This window comes from Protopterus annectens, chromosome 16.part0 (genome assembly GCF_019279795.1).
Source record: "Protopterus annectens isolate FY-2018-M chromosome 16.part0, PAN1.0, whole genome shotgun sequence".
Classification (NCBI taxonomy): Eukaryota; Metazoa; Chordata; order Ceratodontiformes; family Protopteridae; genus Protopterus; species Protopterus annectens.
Genome location: NC_056750.1, coordinates 802372356 through 802393825, shown reverse-complemented (window position 1 = coordinate 802393825; position 21470 = coordinate 802372356). Strand labels below are relative to the sequence as shown.

At 42.4% G+C, this 21470-nt stretch overlaps 1 protein-coding gene across 1 annotated transcript in view; it reads right to left on the bottom strand.

Annotated features, from left to right (window-relative positions):
• LRSAM1 (leucine rich repeat and sterile alpha motif containing 1) overlaps positions 1-21470 on the bottom strand; it is a gene marked incomplete in the record, with an annotated part of 1381442 nt that overhangs the window by 993752 nt on the left and 366220 nt on the right. Inside the window, 1 exon segment of the mRNA XM_044058294.1 lies at positions 16090-16158. Within this exon segment, the coding sequence (XP_043914229.1) occupies positions 16090-16158 (69 nt within the window).

Sequence of the window (21470 nt, the reverse complement as noted above, 5' to 3'; positions counted from 1 at the left end):
AAACACACTAAACTAGGTATAAATCCCTACGTTACAAGATGGGTTGCCAACCGGCTCACTGACAGAACCCACACTGTAAAAGTTGCAGACTCCAAATCTGACTTCAAATCAATGACAAGTGGAGTACCACAGGGTTCAGTCCTGGGACCTTCTCCTGTTTGCTATCTATTTCTCTGAAGTACAGGCTAACACAGAAGGCCTCTGGGCTAACGAAGTTCGCAGACTGCAAACTAGGAGCCATAATCGAGTCCCCAAATGATGTGGACATCCTACGGAAGAGCCTCACTGAGACAGATGCCTGGTGTCAGAGGCATGGCCTCAAGCTCAATGCCAAAAAGTTCAGTGTCATCCCCTTTGGTAAAAACTCTGTACCCATGAACTACCACATAAACGGCAGTCTACTTAATGCCGAATGTGTGATAAGAGACCTTGGGACCCAGGTGGACAGCAGTCTCCTTTGATAATCACATCACCATAGTAGTCAGGAAATCCTTCTATGTGGCACACCACATCACAAAAGGGTTCTCATCCAGGAAAAAAGATGTCATTTTTTTCCCCCCTACTCGGCACTCATTAGACCCATTATAGAGTACAATGCCCCTTTTGGAATGTACCTCACAAGACATCTGCAGAAGCTGGAAAGGCCACAGAAGTACCTCACAAAGACGATTACTGGCCTCAAACAGATGCCCTACACAGACCGTCTCAAAAAACTCCAGCTTTACTCTGTAGCATATCGCCTAGTCAGAGGAGATCTCTGCCTAACATATAAAGCTATGTTAAACCCAGGGCTGTTGGACATGCTACACCTAAAGAAATCCCAATCCCTACACGCTCTAGGGACCTAAACCTTGTCACCACAATAAACAGGACATGCTGGAGGGGATAGATTCCTGTCCCAGAAACTTCCTATACTCTGGAACAAGCTATCCATCTATGTCAAGCAAAGTTCCTCATTAGCACTCTTCAAGAAAAATCTTGATGAGTGGATGGTAAATAGGAAATACACCCCAGGGATCACTTCTGTGGCTCTGCTCGACAGGGGCACAGGAAATTAACTTTCCTGGGTGGTGTAAGCCAGGGAACCTTATTGGTGACCATGTCCAAATGGGATTCCACAATTATTTTTATTTATTTTGTAACTGAGCATGTTGTCCAACATTACAGATATTACAATGGGGTTACAACCCTTGGCAGCAGTAAAAGGTTGTAGTATGGCTTATACTCTTGCAATAGTGAAACTAGCCCTACTTCTAGACTGGGCATCTACAACTCACTACATCCAAGTGATGCCTCCAGGTGCATCTGCAGTTAACTCCTAGTGATGCCTCTAGGTGTCAATTACTGCTTGTTCACTTCTGCATCAAGAATTCCAAAACCATGTTATGTACGAGGTTTTCTAAGATTTAATTTTAAAGCTTATACAATGGCAAACTCAACTGCATTAATATTTGACCTCTGCTGATTGAAGGTAAAGAAACGTTAACTGTTATTTTTATGGTATTAATCTATATAGATATAATTTTCACATTTTTTCTAAATATTTCAACAACCAAGTGACACAGATTGAACTCCTTAGCCTCATAGGAAAGCTCTCAGCTAGATGAACAAAATACTGCTGACAGTATGTGTGTAACTTGAGTGGTTGCTGAGATATTGTAAGTTTTTACAAAATATTACAAACATAACAGTTACTATGTTTACTGTGGCTTACAAAAGTCAGTTTAAGACCTAGAACCTAAAGAATAGTACCATTATAAAAATAGTTTGTGCTTAAGTGTTTGCCATTTATACTTCTTTCATAACCCCTACGGTTCCAGAAATATAAAGATTTGTTTGAAATGTGAGCACATAATTTCATTCTGTTAAAAGGCTGAGGCTATGCCGATTGGAAGTTACAGTGCAAACTTCCTGAGCTTCATTGGAATGAATGAGTTTGGAAAGAGAAAGTGTGGGTGAAGACCAGGGAGTAGTCTCACAAATAATGCGGGTAGAGATATCCTTAGAAAATGCCACAGTTGTAGCAACTGTACAGCTGGGATATGCCTTGCTCTGCCCAAACATGTTTTTGCCGTGCATGTCATAGCAGAAGTTGATGAGATTAGCCAAACAACTGGAGTGTTAGCTTATTTCTAACCAGCTTAGCTTTCCTAGCATGAAGGATATGAATACCTGGTATGTTTGGATGGCGCAGTGGTACAGCAGTTGCATTGTCGCCTCACAGCAAGAGGTTCTCTGGTTCAATTCTTGGTTGGGGTACCTTCTGTGTGGAGTCTGCATGTCCTCTCTGCATCCATGTCCATTTCCTCCGGGTGCTCCGGTTTCCTCCCATGTTACAAAGACGTGTCTGGAGCGTTTCTCCCTGGGCCTCCACTGCAAATTGGCTTTGTCTCAAGTCAGACTTTCTCAGTAAACAAATGTTAAATAAAATAAATTAAATAAATTTGTCTGAGGCTCTTGGTTCAGTTAGTGTAACACCATGTAATGTTTACATCCACTGTATGCAAGATCCTCTTCCTCTTTATTTCTAGGGCCGGGTAAGAAAAGTGGTAACTAGAGAGACTGATTCAAAGACAAATCTGAAACACAATCATCATCACGAGTGAAGGGTTTGTTTTCAGGGATATCCTGTTACTGTGATAGGAAGTATACGACTTTTAGCCTCACTGTCATGGAAGGCATTACATCACACTCTGCAGAGAACAACCTACATTTCTGAGGTACTTCTGGCTGAAGTTACAGCTTTGAAGAAACGTACCTTTAAGGCAAATATTTCAGTTTAACCATGCTGGTAGGTACAATAGGGATGCACTTGGTGTTTCCATTAAAATAAATCAGATCCAAGGCCAAGATGAGGGGAAATCTTGTGCCTTGAGGTAAATGATCCTATAAAACAATCTGTCAAATACATTAGTTGAAAATGGCAGATCCAGTGTGCTGCAGGTAAAAATGACAGAAACCTATCTTAAATGTGTGCAGAAGTTATGTGAATAATTAACACTGCACAAATAACACAGCTAATGAAATTCAAACATTTAATAAGGTGCTTTAGAGCAACTGTACCCAGTGGCATCCTTCTCCAGTGTGGACACGGGAAGATTCACAACATTTTTTCTTATCTATATAAATCTACTCAACCACCATGGCAATCCCCAAAGACATATAGCTCAGCTGTAGATACAACACTCTGTGCACTTTATGGCCAAATACAGGATACAGGTACACAGCTGAATGCATAAACTTAGAGTAGATGTAATGATGAAAAAAGCATAAACATCCCTCCTGTATCCTGCCGTCATTACTGTTTCTACAATAAGTATGGGCTGTACTACTGATATCACACATGGAAAATCTGTCCAGAAAGGGATGCAAATGCCTACTACACAGGAACTGGTAATGAGCATCACCCAGGGTCAGACGTTTATAAACGATATTGTGGATTCCTGCACACCAAGGGTTCCATAAGTGTGTTGTGCAGGACTGTCACACATATATAAAAGTATATGTGGGTCTGTGTGTTATGATAATCATAAATAATCATCTATCACTTTCATCAAGTTCTGAAACAGACTGTCATACCAAGTAACAGAAACACAATTCTATAGGTTTTTCACGTTGAATCTAGTTGTTGTTAATAATATCTGCACATCATGACAGTCTGTCAATGACATAGTGTACAACTACAATGAACTCCCAACTTGACACATGAACATATGTGCCTATTGTCTGCATGATGCAAGGGCAACTCCTGCTGTGTTATCCTGCAACTCAAACTTGTAAAAGTGCCTACAACACAAAAGAAATGAAGAGCACACAGCAGGAGTTTGTGCCCCCTTAACCACAGTGCCACTTTTTAAAACACCAATACTACAACAGATATGGAGTGCATGCTGCCTGCTATACTGAATGCAACTGCAGCCAACTTTTGTGCTTCCAAGTTTTTGCATACCTGCCCTTCTTACACCGACAGCTGAAACCATACGCACACACAGCAGCTAGCCACCTGTTTTACTGTGCAGCTTGGGCTCAGTATAGCTTTAACAGCAGTACAGTACAGGAACTAGTGATTACGGACGTGACACCCGTGCACTGGCCCAGTAATCAAGAACCCTAAATCCTCATCACTAACACCAGTAAGGGACGTGCACATGGGGAGGGTAACAAGTACACACAGAGTAAAGAACAATTTCCCTTTAGACCACACAGAGATCACAGTCAGTCTGGGGTTGGTTTCTCCCTTTCTCTCCAGATCCCCAATAAGACTCCCCATTGGCACAGCTATAGGGTTCAGATTCTCCTCTCTGTCCAACCAGTGCTTCGTGTCCCTGCCCAAGTAGCTGACACACACATACTTTGAGATTTGATTTATATACAAACACAGACACTCCTGGGGAAGCCTGGCACAGGTTCACTAGCTATGTCCCCTTCTGCCCAGGCTATAAGGTAGTAATCACTGCCACCAACAACTCTTATCAGCTACGCTAAAGGCCCCTACCAAAGAGTGTCCAATTCTACTATGCAATGTTATTATTATCCAATTGCTAAGTGTGACTGAGATGTGAAGGTTATTTAGGAGTGACTTGTACAGTATCACCAAATACATGCAAGTACTCTAAGAGCTTAAATATCTCTACACAAAACAGCCACAGTTAAAAGGTTTAAAATATTTAATAATAAATAATAAAAACACAGTAGAATATTCATTAATTCAACACAGTGACAATAGAGTTCAGAAATCACAGAAAATACTTTAAAACAACACTGTAAGACAGCCTCACATAAATATAGAAAACATCTACACTAATCTGGCTATATTACTATCCATCTCTAATAGAAATACTAAGATCCAAGTCTTACTTACAGACCAAAGCAAAGTGCTGGTGAGTTGTTGTCAGCTTTGGAACAAAATACAAAATGCACTCTCTCTCAGACATAGTTTTTAAATTGATAATACACATTACTGTTGGGTCATTTCAGATTACATCGTTCTTGTCACCTCTGCTCAAGTTCCCAGGCTCACAGAACTTAACATTTCTTTGTGATCTGCACCTGCCAAGAATTCACATAGCAATAAAAGACACTTTACATGTGAAACCTAGTAATTATCTCTGTCTTCAAACAATAGAAAGAAGCTCCTAGCCCAGCTATCCTGTCTCTTAGCTTGAGATCACACACGGTTGTAAACTTCTGTATTTATCAGCGTATTTTCTTAGAGTTTGCAAGTTATGTCCCAATTTCTACCATAAAACATACATATAAGTGTAGCGTTTATAAACATTTCTGCTTTCTTCCAGCAGGATGCACTGTGGTTACAAATCTTGAAGCTCAGCACATAACACAGTTATCTTACATTTGTAACACAAGCCTGAAGATCATATTAATATTTACAATGACACAGAATTATTTACAAAATTCTACCTAGCTGGGCTGGCAGCCTCTCAGTTTATCACACCCCCCCCCCCCCCGAGAACTCAAGCCAGTTTTTCAAGTGACCATTGAAAAAAGCTTGAAAGGACTGAGCCTATCTGGGTATACCTTACCCCATTCCCTGTCTTGACAGACCATCTGCGTTGGCATTGTTAACCCCACTGCAATGCTGCATTGTCATATCATATGCTTGCAACCCTAAGCTCCACCTTAGTAACTTGACATTTTGCTGGCTGGCTCGATGCAACTATGTTAGGGGATTCTAATCTGTAACTACAGTGAATTTCCTTCCATACAGATAAGGCTGAAGTTTCTGTAGTGCCCACACTATGGCTAGACATTCCTTTTCTACAGCTGCATAGCATTCCTCCCTGGGTTGGAGCCTATGACGGAGATAAACCAATGAGTGCTCTTCTCCCTCTGAAGAAATCTGGCTAAGTACAGTCCCCATCTCATGGTTCGAAGCATCCACCTGCACAACAAATTCTTTCCTGTAATCTGGATTGGCTAACACAGGGGGTCTTCCCAAAGCTTCTTTAAGCTTCTGGAATGTCTGCTCACATGCTGTGGTCCACACTACCTTACCTGGCCTGTTTTGCCTTGTCAGGTCTGTGAGGGGAGCAGCTATGGCACTATAACTGGGGACAAACATTTTGTAGTACCCTGCTGTCCCTAAGAATGCCCTTGCCTGCTTTTTCATAACAGGTGCAGGCCATGCCTGAGTGGCTTCCACTTTGGCAGGTTCTGGCCTGATCTTACCACTCCCTACTCTATGTCCCAGGTAGGAGACCTCTGCCATAGCTACCTGACAATTGCTGGGCTTAATGGTCAACCCTGCCTTCTGTAGTCTGCCCAGCACATCCCCAACATGCTGCAGGTATTCTTGCCAGGAATGGCTGTAGATGGCAATATCATCTAGGTAAGAAAGAGCAAACTCTCCTGCTAGGATATGATCTACCAGCCTCTGAAAAGTTGCAGGGGCATTTTCATCCCAAAGGGCATCTTTGTGACCTCATACAAGCCAAATGAGTCACAAAGGCTGACCTCTCTCTGGCAGTGGGAATCAAGGGCACCTGCCAGTAACCCTTGGTAAGATCAATAGGGGTAAGATACATAGCCCTACCCAGCTGCTCTAGGGCTTCATCTGTCCTAGGCATGGGTAAACATCTGACTCTGTGTGACTATTTAATTTCCTGTAGTCCACACAGAACCTGGTGCTGACATCCTTCTTTGGCACCAGCATCACTGGGGAGGCCCAGGGACTGTTGGACTCAAGAATTACCCCTAGTTCCAACATTTCCTGTATCTCCTCCCTCAGAGTCTGTTTGACTTTGACTCTCTCAGGCACCCTATAAGGGGCCTGCCTAATAGGCCTTTGGGGTCCTGCATCCACCTGGTGCTGCACCAGGTGGGTGCACCCTGGTTTCCCAGTGAACATGTCCCCAAACTTCTGTAACACTGCGTGGATTTCTCGAACCTGGGTAGGAGAAAGCTGCTGGGACATTGTTACCCCTTCCACTGAGGTGTCAGTCCAAGCCTCACTGAGGAGATCAGTCCCCAGATCTCCCTCAGACTCCTCCTGCAATCCACTGCAAATACTCAGCACAAGAGCCTCCCTATCATGGTAAGGTTTCATCATGTTAACATGGTACAATTTGTGCTCCTGCCTAGCAGTTCCACCATGTAGTTAACATCACTGACCTTCCTTACCACCTTGTAGGGTCCCTCCCAGGCTGCTTTCACCTTGCTGTGTCTGACAGAAATGAAAACCATTACTTGCTGACCTACAGCATACTCTTTAGCTGGAGCATTCCTGTCATACCAGACCTTTTTCTGCTGTTGGGTTTCTGCCAGGTTCTCCTGGACCAAGCCCAGGAGTTCCCTGAGCCTTGTCCTGAGGTTTAGGACATACGCTACAACAGACTCCTGGTGAGATTCACACTCACCCTCCCACACATCATGAATTAAGTCTAGAGGCCCCTTCACCCTATGCCCATACAACAACTCAAAGGGTGAAAAACATGTGGATTCCTGGGGAACCTCCCTGTAAGCAAACAGATGGGGCAAATATTTGTCACACTCCCTCTTAAACTGGTCTGCAAATGCCCATAGCATGGACTGGAGTGTAATGTTTAACCTCTCAAGACCATTAGTCTGGGTATACCAGGGGTTGGTCTTTAGGTGCTTCACCCCACAGTACTTCCACAGACAAGCCAGCAGATCTGACATGAAACTGGCACCTCTGTCAGTCAGTATTTCCTTTGGGAAACCTATCCTGCTGAAAATCTCTAAGAAAGCATTTGCCACCTTTTCTGCCTCGATGGAGGACAAAGCCATTGCCTCAGAGTATCCTGTAGCATACTCTACTACCACTAAGATATACTTTTTCCCTGTGAAACTTTGGGTACTCAGAGGCCCCACAATATCCATAGCTACCCTCTGAAATGGCTCCTCAATCACAGGCAAAGGCGTCAAAGTAGCTTTCACCTTGTATCCTGCCTTGCCTACCTTTTGGCACTGCTCACAGGTCCTGCAGTACCCTATTACATCTCTGGAAATCCAAGGCCAATAAAAGTTCTTCATAATATGTCTCTTTCTATGGTTTATGCTCATATGACCTGCGAAGGGAATATCATGGGCTATGGCTAGAAGTGCCAGATGGTAGGCTCTAAGCACAACCAACTGCTGTATTCTCTCACCCTCTAGCCCTCCCTCAGGGGTACACTCTCTATACAGTAACCCTTTGTCCCAATATACAGATTTTCCCCATCCCTTGAGAATCAGGTGCCTCACTAGCTACATACCTCAGGCCTTGTAATGTAGGGTCTGAGAGTTAAGCCCGTCTCAACTCTCTCTTTGTAACCCTTCCCAGCTCCCCTTCCACAGGAAGTCTGGCATCCTCTGACAGCTGTGCCCCACTGTCAGCCTGGGTACTACTATTCACCTCTGCCCTTGTAGTCACTCTGTCCAAGGGAACAACAGTACCCACAAGCAACAGCTGTGGCTCACCTTCAGTAACACTGCAACAGGGTAGCTCCCTCCCTGAAGTAACCACCTCACCAGTCCTGGCTGCAAGTGTGAGGTCTGTCTGGGTCTCCCCCAGACTACCAGACCCACATGCTTTTCTCCAAGCCTGACTGCATGTAACTGCATGAACACACAGTACTGCATTATCAAAGTTATTCCCTATCAGGACATCTGCAGGGATATCCTCAAAAATACCTACTTGCTAGCTTCCTTTTCCACCCTCCCAGTCAAGGTGAACCCTAGCCAAAGGTATTTGGAATGGGGTCCCTCCTAAATCTCTAACTGAAGTAGACTGCCCAAGCAAGGAGTGCTCCTCTGTAACCATTGCAGGCTTCACAATGGTTACGTCAGAGGCCATCTCTCTCTTAGCAATGGTCTCTTTGCCATTTACTAAGCTAGGATATAACCTCTTGTGGTAGCTTGGTACCCTTGTTGTCTCAAGACAACCTACTGTTGGCATTTTGTCATTCCCACTTACTGGCTTTCCCACCTTTTGTTCCCCACCTTGCCTCCGTGGACATCTATATGCCACATGGCCCCACTGGTTACATTTAAAACATTTAACCCTAGGTCCTGGACGTGTACCTGGACTAGTGGCTTCCTCCGCTACTGGCGGACTCTGTTGGGGTAGTCCGGTCTGCCCACCATGGGTTCCCTTAGACCCCTGAGCAGCACTGGGTGCCAATTTCCTGTGCAGGGATACCCTGCTTGCTAGGTATAGGTCTCCCTTCTTCCCCAACTCATCTAGAGTAATTCATGGTCTATCAGTTAACCAGATCCTCATGTCCTCAGGCAAAGTGCTAAGGGTTTGTTCCCTCACCAAAATGTCTTCCAGCCCTTCAAAAGTGGTGACCCGACATCCACTCACCCACCTATGCAAATAAGTGCTTAGTTCAGCAACATCTTCACACACATTTTCATCTGCCTTGCGTCTATGCTCACAAAACTCTTTCCTATAAGCTTCAGGTGTTAGCTTAAAAAATTCTAGCAAACAGTTCTTTACAACATTATAATTTAAAAAGTCAATGTCAGATAGTTTGGAAAAAACATTTACATCTTTACCATGGAGTAAGAGGGTCAGGAACCATACCCAGAGCCTTTGGTCAACATCATACTGTTTACATACCCTCTCAAACATATGAATGAAACTATCAAAATTATCCCCCCCTCTGTAAACTGTGGAAGAAATTTACTGACCTTAGTTGCTTTGGTTACTTCTTTCCCCATTACCTCCATGACTATGGCGAAGAGTCAGCATCTCCTTTTTATGCTGCCGCTGCCTCTCCTTCTCCTCAGCTTCTATTTCCAAACGCCTGGCCTCCAACTCAAGTCTCTTTAGCTCCAGATGGATTTTTAAGTCCTCTGTAAAAAGGTCGAGCTGTCCATTCTCTGAGTGTTGTACATCTCCATGGCCGACTGATCGTCTTCTTGGTTGCTATTTTCTGATGCAGCTGTGACCAAAGCTGCAATCATGTCTGCTGTAGTCAGGTTTCCATGCACCAGTCCTTTAGCCTGGCACATCTCAGACAACTGGCTCTTGTCAGCTTGCCATACTCCTCTGCTGACATGCTTGCCTACTCTCCCTGACTAAGCTAACAAAAGAAATAAAACAATTGTAATCTTAATTCTGAATGCTCACTACATGGCTGATTTAGAGTACAAAAACACCTTCAGTGATCACTGTACACAAGCTACAGGAATTCAATGTCCACACCAGCACAAGCCAATTAATATGTGATGTGGCTATCTCACCACTACCAAACAATTAATATTTAATGTGGATATCCCACCACTGCCAGACAATTAATATGCGACACCCGTGCACTAGCCCAGTAATCAAGGAGCCTCAATCCTCATGACCAACACCAGTAAGGGAAGTGCACATGGAGAGTCTAACAAGTACACACACAGTAAAGTACAATTTCCCTTAAGAGCACACAGAGATCGCAGTCAGCCTGGGGCTGTTTTCTCCCTTTCTCTCCAAATCCCCAATAAGACTAACCACTGGCACAGCTATAGGGTTCAGATCTCCGCCAAGTAGTCGAGCCAAAACCTCCAGTACAGTCCCTGTCCAACTAGTGCTTCATGTCCCTGCCCTAGTAGCTGACACACACACTGAGATCTGATTTATATACAAGCACACAGACACTCCTGGGGAAGGCTGGCACAGGTTCACCAGCTTTGCCCCCTTCTGTCCAAGCTACAAGGTAGTAATCACTGCCACCAACTACTCATCAGCTACGCTAAAGGCCCTTACCAAAGGTGTCCATTTTTACTGTGCAATGTTATTATTATCCAAGTGGTAAGTGTGACTGAGACTTGAAGGCTATTTAGCAGTGGCTTGTACAGTATCACCAAATACATGCAAGTACACTAAGATCTTAAATATCTCGACACAAAACACCACAGTTAAACGATTTAAAAATATTTAATAATAAATAACAAAAACACAAGACAATACTCATTAATTCAACACAATGACAATAGAGAGTTCAGAAATCACAGGAAATACTTTAAAACAATATTGTAGGACAGTCTTTCATAAATATAGAAAACATCTACACTAATCTGGCTATATTCCTATCTCTCTCTAAGAGAAATACCAAGATTCAAGTCTTAATTACACAGCAAAGCAAAGTGCTGGTGAGTTGTCAGCTTCAGAACAAAATACAAAATCCACTCTCTTTCTCACTGAGATAGTTTTTAAATTGATAATACACATTACTGCGGAGTCATTTTAGATTAAATCATTCGTATCATCTCTGCTCAAGTTCCAAGGCTCAAAGAACTTAACATTTCTTTGTGACCTTCAGATGCCAAGAAGTCACAGAGCAATAAAAGACACTTTACACGTGAAACCTAGTAATTATCTCTGTCTTAAGACAATAGAAAGAAGCTCCTAGCCCAGACATATTATCTCTTAGATTGAGATCACACCATACCTCTCAACCTGGAAACATCAAAAATCTGGACAAGGCCCATGAAAAATAGGTACAAATCTGTATGCTGATTAACATAAAATCTGCATACATAATTATGCAACCCCACCCACTCCAATGGAATTGTGGGATATCAACTTACAAATGGAAAGTGAAGAACAGGCAACCAAAATATGGCACCAGAGTCCCCCTGCAGCCATTCCAATGCCCCATTACCTGGCTATTTCACCCCATTTACCATAAACACTAATGTGTGCATACTGCTTTACTTCTACAATAATTTGGATTTTATTTTTACATTTTATAGCAAAATGCACAAACACGAATAGGTATCTGCTAAACAAAGCAATACTGTCTCACAATGAAAATAGACTTGGCATTAAAACTTCTCTGCCCTTGAAACTCACATTCATTGAAACAGCATTGAAACCCATACCACATACAAAGAAAATGCATCTGGCCACTGGCCAGTGTTGGATAAAGATTACCTTTGGGCTGTTTTCAAATCATAGGCCCCTTGCACACAAAACAAGAAACATACATGTGTTCTTTGATACACCTTCATGGCTTTATTAAATTATGTTCCTTGTATAATACATCACAAACTTTACAATTAAGAACATTTCCATCATAAAAGTGTAAATATATAAATAGAATGACAGTAGTGTAAACCACAAATACCCTATTTTGCAAAAAAGCAAACATAAATAAATATATAAAGAGAGAGACAGAAAGACAGATAGAAAGATATGTAAAAAAGTAAGTAATCAAGTAAGTACCGGTTACATATTTGTGCGGGGTGTGTACATGAGAATGGGTCCCTTGCAGACATGTGCACAGGCATTTCTAAACTTACTCTTGTGAATAACACCAGTACAGACTGCAATATTGTACAGAGATTTTCAACAGAGCAGGTGTTGTACAGAAGAACTGCATGCCATGGAAGGTCATATCTGAGCAATGGTTACACATTTTATATATACATACATATACATATATATATATATATATATTTTTTTTTTTTTTACATATGTATACATACACACACACACAATATATATATATATATATATATATATATATAGTCTATATTTTATATATATATATATATATATATATATATATATATATGTGTGTGTGATCAGTGAAATGCTTTCAATACTTTTGACAATTACTATACAGAAAATCTGCTTGTTCACATCAAAAATACTTTTTTTTGACATTCAGAATTACAACCTTAGTTCTAGCCTATGGTAAGATTTTAGAAATGTTAGTGTCTGTATGAAAATTACCTCCAGGCACAGGAAAACCCCTACTATTTGAATGGTACTTGTATGTAGTGCATAAGAACTATGAACGAACATGTTCTTAAATTCTTTCAGAAATGGAAATCCTCCACAACATGAGATAGTTACAGTTTCAGTATTTTAAATAATCCTCTTTTTGTGTAGTCTATAGATTCTTATCAGGTGAACCCAGTTTTGCTTTTCAGGCCTTGTTCAACCCTACTACCTATTATCTCCTTTCCCTTGGAAAAAAAGCATCAATGAATGCAGATTTTAAAGAACTAGTTATATAACAAAATACCAATATGTCAACAGCATCGTGTCCTCTCACTTAGGGAACAAGCGACATTCAAATTTCAGTTACCCGACAAATGTTTGCATTTCGTAAATTCATGCCTTGAGTCTCTAGCTCCAAACTTCTATGCTAGACTAAACATCTTCACATCTTAAAGCTGTCCAAAACACGGCCTGTGGACCGCATTGCTGCATTAGTGAAAGAAGCAGGGTGACAAGCATATAACTAAATAGGACTCAGTCTCTCCATCACTCAGACACACACTCTTCAGCTTTCATACCAACATTCACTCTCTCTGATCACTCACACACAAGCTCTCTTCAACTTCAATACCTGCATTCACTCACTCACTCTCTCCGATTGCTCTCACACACACACTCTTCACCTTTCATACCTGCAATCACTCACTTTCTCTCTCCAATTGCTCTCTCTCTGACACTCTGAGTCTCACATGGGATAACATCTATGAACCTATAAGGGAATATTCCCTTTATATTTTCCCCTTTGGGAAAAAACAAGGTGCCCACAAATTACCACACAGGTGGTAATCCATTAAGTACGGAAGAAGTAATTAGAGATTTGGGGACCAACGTAGATGGTAATCTCTCCTTTGATAATCACGTTGCCAAGTGGTTAGAAAGACCTTCTATATAGCCCACCTTATCATGAAAGGGTTTGCATCTAGATCAAGAGAGGTCATTGTGCCCCTCTACTCGTCACTCATCAGGCCCATAATTGAATACAATGCCCCTTTTGGGATGTACCTTACCAGACACCTGCAGCAACTGGAGAGACCCCAAAAGTACCTCACCAAGAGGATCATGGGCTACAAACAGATGTCCTATGCAGCTCGACTAAAGAAACTCCAGCTCTACTCAGTTGCTTACCGCCTACTCAGAGGCGATCTATGCCTGACGTACAAAGCCATGTCAAACCCAGAATTAATGGACATGCTCCACCTCAAAAAATCCAAGTCCCTTAGAGCTACATGCTCCAGGGACCTAAACCTCAGCACAAAAATAAACAGGACATGCTGGAGGGACAGATTCATTTCCCAGAGGCTCCCCTTACTCTGGAATAGAATCCCAATTCATGTTAGACATAGCCCCTCGCTGACCCTCTTCAAGCGAAATCTGGACGCGTGGATGGGAAATCGCAAATTCACCCCTGGGATCTCTTCTGTGTCCCTGTTAGACAGAGGCACAGTAAACTAATCTTAAAAGGGTACCTTCTGTGACCTACTTTACAGAGGCACAGTAGGCTAATCTAATAGGGAGGTGGAAGCCAAATACACTCTGGCTAGGCTTATAAATGCCCTAGGGCAGATAGCCTAGTATCTACCTATGAACACACACACACACGCACACACACAGAATCTCATCAGCTTTCATACCGACATTCACTCACTTTCTCTCTCCGATCGCTCACACACACACACACAGAATTTCGTCAGCTTTTATACCGGCATTCACTCACTTTCTCTCTCCGATCGCACACACACACAGACACACAGACACACAGACACACAGACACACAGACACACAGACACACAGACACACAGACAGACAGACAGACACAGACACACAGACAGACACAGACACACAGACAGACACAGACAGACACAGACACACACAGACACAGACACAGACACACACACAGACACAGACACACACACAGACACAGACACACACACAGACACACACAGACACAGACACACACAGACACAGACACACACAGACACAGACACACACAGACACAGACACACACACAGAATCTTGTCAGCTTTCATACCGGCATTCACTCACTTTCTCTCTCCAATCGCTCACACACACACACACACACAATCTCGTCACCTTTCATACCTGCATTCACTCACTTTCTCTCTCCGATCGCTCACACACACTCTTCACCTTTCATACCTGCATTCACTCACTTTCTCTCTCCGATCGCTCACACACACACACACACACACACACACACACACACACACACACACACACACACACACATTTCAGTTACCTTAAAGCAAAGCAAGCTGTGCAGCAACTCCCGTTCTGCCCGGAAAACTCTGCAGTTGTACGGTAGCAGTCCGTTGACCTTAAATAGCTTAAATCCAAAATGGCAGTCCCAGTATTCAAACAGATGCACTCCCACACTTGCATGTACCTTGAACTGAATTCCGACAGGCTGACAAAGCTGACGTCATCGTGCACGTGATGACGTCAGCTCCAAAAGTGTGAAAAATGAAAAAGTCTAAAAAAAATAGATGAAAAATCGGAAATTAAGGGGTGCCACTCTGGAATCGTGGCACCCCATTATTGGGACCCCAAAACTCGGTAAAAACCGAGTAATTCGGGATGGTTGGGAGGTCTGGATCACACACAGTTATAAAATTCTTTACTTATCAGCTTATTTTCTTAGAGTTTGCAAGTTAACGCTGTATGTCCCAATTTTTACCATAAAACATACATTATATAGGCATAGAGTTTATACACATTTCTGCTTTCTTCCATAAGGGTGCACTGTGGTTACACTCTTGAAGCTCAGCACATAACGCAGTTTTCTTACATTTGTAACACAAGCCTATGGATCACATTAATATTTACAATGACACAGAATTATTTACACAGTTCTATCTAGCTGGGCTGGCAGCCTCTCAGTTTATCACAACGGAGAGCACTAGATCATAAGCAACATCATCACTTGGTATTCTGCACTTGCAGTTATGTTAGGTCTAATGTGCTACATAATCACTTTTCACTTATCAAAACCTTTCCTGAAGCTGTCAACAGGCACATCAAAAGCACAATCTTTTACATGAAGACATGACATTAAACTTGCGTAACTATCCTTACACCAAATACAATCATATTTTGGCTACAACACATCTGAAAACAGATGCCCATTAGCTAACCTATTTACTCTAATCTCATTCTAACTTTGCAAGATTTTCCTTTACATCCACTCTTGCCTTCTCCTATTCCATCGGGTATAGGATGTACTGTGCCATAGCCCTTCAGGACTCTTCCCCAAAATGCAGTGGTAGGTTATTTCTAATCACAGCCTATAAGTACCAATCACAACAGCTGTCCTCCGTAAATAAACTGCATCTTACCTGAAGTGACACCATCTTGTCAATGTCAGCAGGTAAGGCATCTAGCAGATTGTCATGCAGGTCCAGCACCTTAAAAATATGCAAACCAGTTTAATTAAATACAGAATTATACTACAGAAAAAAACTGATAACAGTCCAAAGATATTCATTAACATATAATTACAGCAGTCATTCTCAAGTTACAATACAGAGGGAAATGGCAGACAGAGTAAAAACATTACAGTTGACTAAGTTGTACTTACCCATAACAGTAGATGTTTGAATTCTTCATTGTTGCACTAGCCTTTAGGCTATATAGTTCTGTCTTGCCCAAGACACAACTGGCCAGCGTCCTAAAACTCTGGCTCCCTCCCACACTTACATGCTGTCGGCTGATTAGTCAGCCCTGTAGAGAGAAAATATGCAGTAAGAATGGAGAATCTTCAGGCCTTTCCTGCCAGAAGTTAAGAAGTGGCATACTCATTCTGAACTATACAAACAAGAAATAACCACCAAATTATTTCCCAACAACAAGGGGATGGAGGGTGGGTATGGCTACTGCAGCTGTGAGGAATTTGAATAACTATTGTTAAGGGTAACAGCAGCTTACACACCTGTACTATGTTCATCATTCCCATTGCTGCAGGGCCCTTTAGACTATATGGGCTGATTAACAAAGCTCATCTAACCTGGGTAGAGGAAGGATACAGATCCAAGAGCCACTGGAGAAGAGATCCAGGAATGGCTTTGCTGAGACCACAGAAAGAATCCAGTTTGGAATGGCTTGCAATGGTATGTAGCTGCCACTAGAAAGCTTCTAGAGACCACTCCTTTCCAATATGCCATCAAAAAAGACAAAGCCTTCATAAAATTATCCTTAATATTGCCAGGAACTGGTTTACCATGGTGGCCATAACAAAACATAATAGCTGAAGACAACCACTTGGAAAAAGTAATTTAATCTTTTTGACAGGGATTGTTCTTTCTTGGTCACAACATAAGAAATAATGACCAGTTTTCCTGAAGGACTTGGTTCTGTCCAGATAGTACCTGAGCTGCCTATGCACATCCAGAGTACATAGAATCCTTTCTCCCTGCTTCTCATGGTCAAGGTAGAATACTAGGGGGTTGGTGGCTTAATTAAAAGTAACTTCTGAAACAACCTTAAGCATTAATGAGCGACTTGTTCGTAATGACACCCTATCCCTGTGGAAGACCCATCATGTCAGACTCAAAGCCTGTCACAAGTGGTGTCCCACAGGGCTCAGTCCTGGGTCCACTCTTGTTCGGCATCTACTTTTCTGAAGTACAAGCAAACACAGGAGGGTTATGGCTGACAAAGTTTGCAGATGACTGCAAACTGGGCGCCATAGTCGAAAACACATCTGACACAGATATCCTTCAGAAGGGCCTCACAGAAACGGATAACTGGTGCCAGAGCCATGGCCTAAAGTTAAATGCCAAGAAATGCATAGTCATACCCTTCGGGAAAAACAAGGTTACCCCTAGCTACCATATAGGTGGCAATCCACTGAGCACAGAAGAAGTCATCAGGGATCTGGGGACCCAGGTTGACAGTAGCCTTTCGTTTGACACTCATGTTGCTAAAGTAGTTAGGAAAACCTTCTATATCACCCACCTGATCATGAAGGGATTCACATCTAGATCAAGGGAGGTCATCGTCCCCCTGTACTCATCACTTATTAGACCTATGATTGAGTACAATGCCCCATTCGGAATGTATCTGACCAGACACCTGCAGCAGCTGGAAAGGCCCCAAAAGTTCCTCACCAAAAGGATAAAGGGTCTCAAAAATATGTCTTATGCTGCCCGACTGAAAGAACTCCAGCTCTATTCAGTCTCATACCGCTTGCTCAGAGGTGACCTGTGCCTGACATATAAGGCCATGTCAAACCCTGATTTGATGAATATGCTTCACCTCAAAAATCTAGATCCCTCAGAACCACAAGGGCGGAGACTTAAACCTTGACACGGTTATTAATAGAACATGCTGGAGGGACAGATTCATCACCCAGAGACTCCCTATGCTGTGGAACAAAATCCCGGTACATGTGAGGCAGAGCACCTCGCTGGCCTTGTTCAAGAGGAATCTTGACCAATGGATGGGGGATCGCAGATATACCCCAGGGATTACTTCAGTGTCACTGCTTGACAGAGGCACAGCAAAATAATAGGCATAGTTTTTATTCAAACTAAAGGGGTGGCGAAAGCCAAATAACTATGGGCTAGGCTTATAAATGCCCTTGGGCAGATAGCCTAGTATGAACCTATGAACTATGAGAGTGTGTGACTCAGATAATCTTCTTGCAGATGTCAGAGCAATGAGAAGAGCAGTTTCCACATAATGAACATTAAATCTGCTTGATGTGCAGGTTCAAATGGAGATGTGGATAACGTTTTCAGCACAAAGTTAAGATCCCAGGAAGGAACAACCTATGCAACACTCCTTTCAGAAATTGTTTTACTAAAAACATAGAAAAAAAGTGGAGGATCCATTAGCAGACATGCCAGAGACTAGTAACACAAAAAAATATTTGCACACCAGTGATACATAATCCTTGATAAGGCCAAGGTTATTGAATAGGCAGCAATTAGAAAATCCCTTCCACTTGCCAATACAACATTTTCTAATAGCAGGTTTTCTTGCCTCCTTTAGCACTTGCTGCACGTCCAGTGAAAAGAGGTGTCTAAAAAGAATTTGAACTGAGCCATCCACGCAGTTAGCTTAGCTGAAGATATTTGAAACTGAGGTATAGCAAACTTAACTTGTCTTGTGGGCACAGGTCCAGTTTGTGAGGAAGCTTGTGGTAACTGTCCTTGGCTGCTGCCATAAGAAGGGCGGAACCAATATTGCCTGGGCCACAATTATTTTGGAGAGTCCTTCTGAATTTTCAGAATTATCCTGGATTATAAGTGGATAAGGTAGAAATACATAGAGGAACATTCACGTCCATGGGAAGGGGAAAGCATCTGTTTTACAGGCTTGTTTGCAAGGAGCAGAATCTGAGTGTTTAGGTTCAGAGATTCATAGATTAGTACTAGGCTAACTGCCCTTGCAAGCCATTTTAAGCCTAGCCAATTATCCCCTGTGAGATTCAAACCCTGTACCTTGTGTTTATAAGGCAAACACCTTAACCATTAGGCCACCCTCCCTTTGTTTTGAAAGGAGGCAAACAGATCTTAGAGGTATTCCCCACAACTGGATAAATTCTGGGAAGACCTAATCATTCAATTTCCATTTGTGAGGGTCAATCTAGCCCTGCTCAGCTTGTCTACCACTATTTTTCTCTGAAGGAAAGTAGGATGCTTGTAGGATTAAAGAATATTAAACAGCTACCTCCCACACAATCAAAGACAGCTTGCATAGAGAGTATGACCTTGTGACCCCCCTTGCTTGCTGATTTACTGCATCTCTGTGAAGTTGTCTGTAATAACCTGGAGGAGCCCTGGGGACCATACATGAGTAAGATATTTTAATGCATGAATCACAGCCAACATCTCTGACATTTATCCGTTTTGCTCTGTCTGTGGAATCCCACAGGCCTTGTACCTTTACCCTCATTGAACCCCCCCCCCCCCAGCAACCTGTAAGGCATGTTACAGATTCACTTGAAAGCAGAGAAGAAAAGTGGAGTCCTGCATTTGTTTGTATTTGTAGTCTCCACCTGTGTAGTTCCTTTTTTTTACAAAGCCCAAGAATAAAATCTGAAATCCCAGAAAATGCAAGTGTTGGGTCTATGTGCTGTTTTAGAGATCATTTTAGAAATTCTTTGTTTATCTGAGACCTGGCTCAAACCTAGCACTACTGATAATGAAATATTACCCCCTGGGTAGAACATACACAGGTTGGATCGTGCTACCAGGAAAGGAGGGGGGGGGTAGCTATACTTTACAAGTCTGAATTAAACATCATCATTAATCCTACTCAACCTCCCCAGATTAATAACTCAGAAATTCTTGCAACTAAACTACAACTTAACAAAAGTAAATGTATTAATATCATTTGCATGTATATCCCCCCGGGTAATAATATACCCACAGTTGAAGGAACCTACATTGGCTTTCAAGTCACCATCCCCAGGAAACCTTACTGTATGGGGACTTTAACACAGACTGGGGTGCATGCTCCCTAATGGCACCTATCACCCAAATTAACCTGCATGCATTCTCTCAACTCATCACTAGCCCTACCAGACTTAGTAAAACAAATCAAAAAGATAGTCTGCTTGACTGGGTACTCACAAATACTAACCCCCAACTGTACACTGCCGGTACCCTCCCTGCCAACCTTAGTGATCACCTTCTTACCTATACACTGAAGCAAAAGCCAATTATTTTGCAGACACCCTTACTCAGAAAAGTCAGAAACAAACAAGACTTTGACCCTGCTAAATTTCAGAGGGAACTGAACTCCTGTAACTGGTCAATACTCTTTCATCTCCCACTGGATGATGCAGTCAACTACTTCAACAACAAATTCCTTGAAATCCTAGAATGGCATGCACCTGCCTGCTTTAAGAAAACAAAAACGAAAAATGCACCTTGGCTCTCTAAATTGTCCCGACAAAAAAATCAACAACAGAGATAAACTCTGGGCCAAATGGAGGTCCACCAAAACTCCCAAAGATCATATTAAATTTCGCCAAGCCAGAAATGAGACCAAAAGATCCATCCTAAATGATAAAAAACAATACTACTTTAATCTACAAACAGCCAATCAGGGAAATCCTCAGAAATTTTGGGCCGGTCTGAATAATCTCCTTCACCCTGGTAAAACCACAACCCCCACCCCCAGCCACTGCCAGCGACAATTCCCCTGAGGAGGTCTCAAATAGTTTTAACCACTTCTTTACTGAAACAATACGAACCCTAGACAACCAGTTACCCGCTAGCTCACCTAACAATGACAATGCCAGCCATCTGAACATTCCCACTTTCAGTTTCCAACCAGTCCCCACAAACTATATTGTCAAACTTATCAAAAAACTAAAGCCCACCACACTATTGGCCGACCAACTCCCTGCTGAATACCTGCAAATATCAGCTGATATAATTGCCTACCTAGTCTCGATACTTATCAACAGGACTATATCCGAGGCCAAAATTCCCTCCATTTGGAAAATGTCCTATGTTATCCCATTACACAAGGGTGGATCCTCCACAGAATTCTCTAACTACAGACCAATTGCCATACTTTCCCCACTAGCAAAGATCATGGAAAAATGTATACAAAAACAACTTATGGATCACATAATCCATAATCATCTCCTATCTGATACCCAACATGGTTTTCGTCCACATCATAGTACAACCTCTGCCCTCCTAGCCTTCACCAACACCATAAATACCAACCGTAACAATAACCACATATCCTCCAGCCC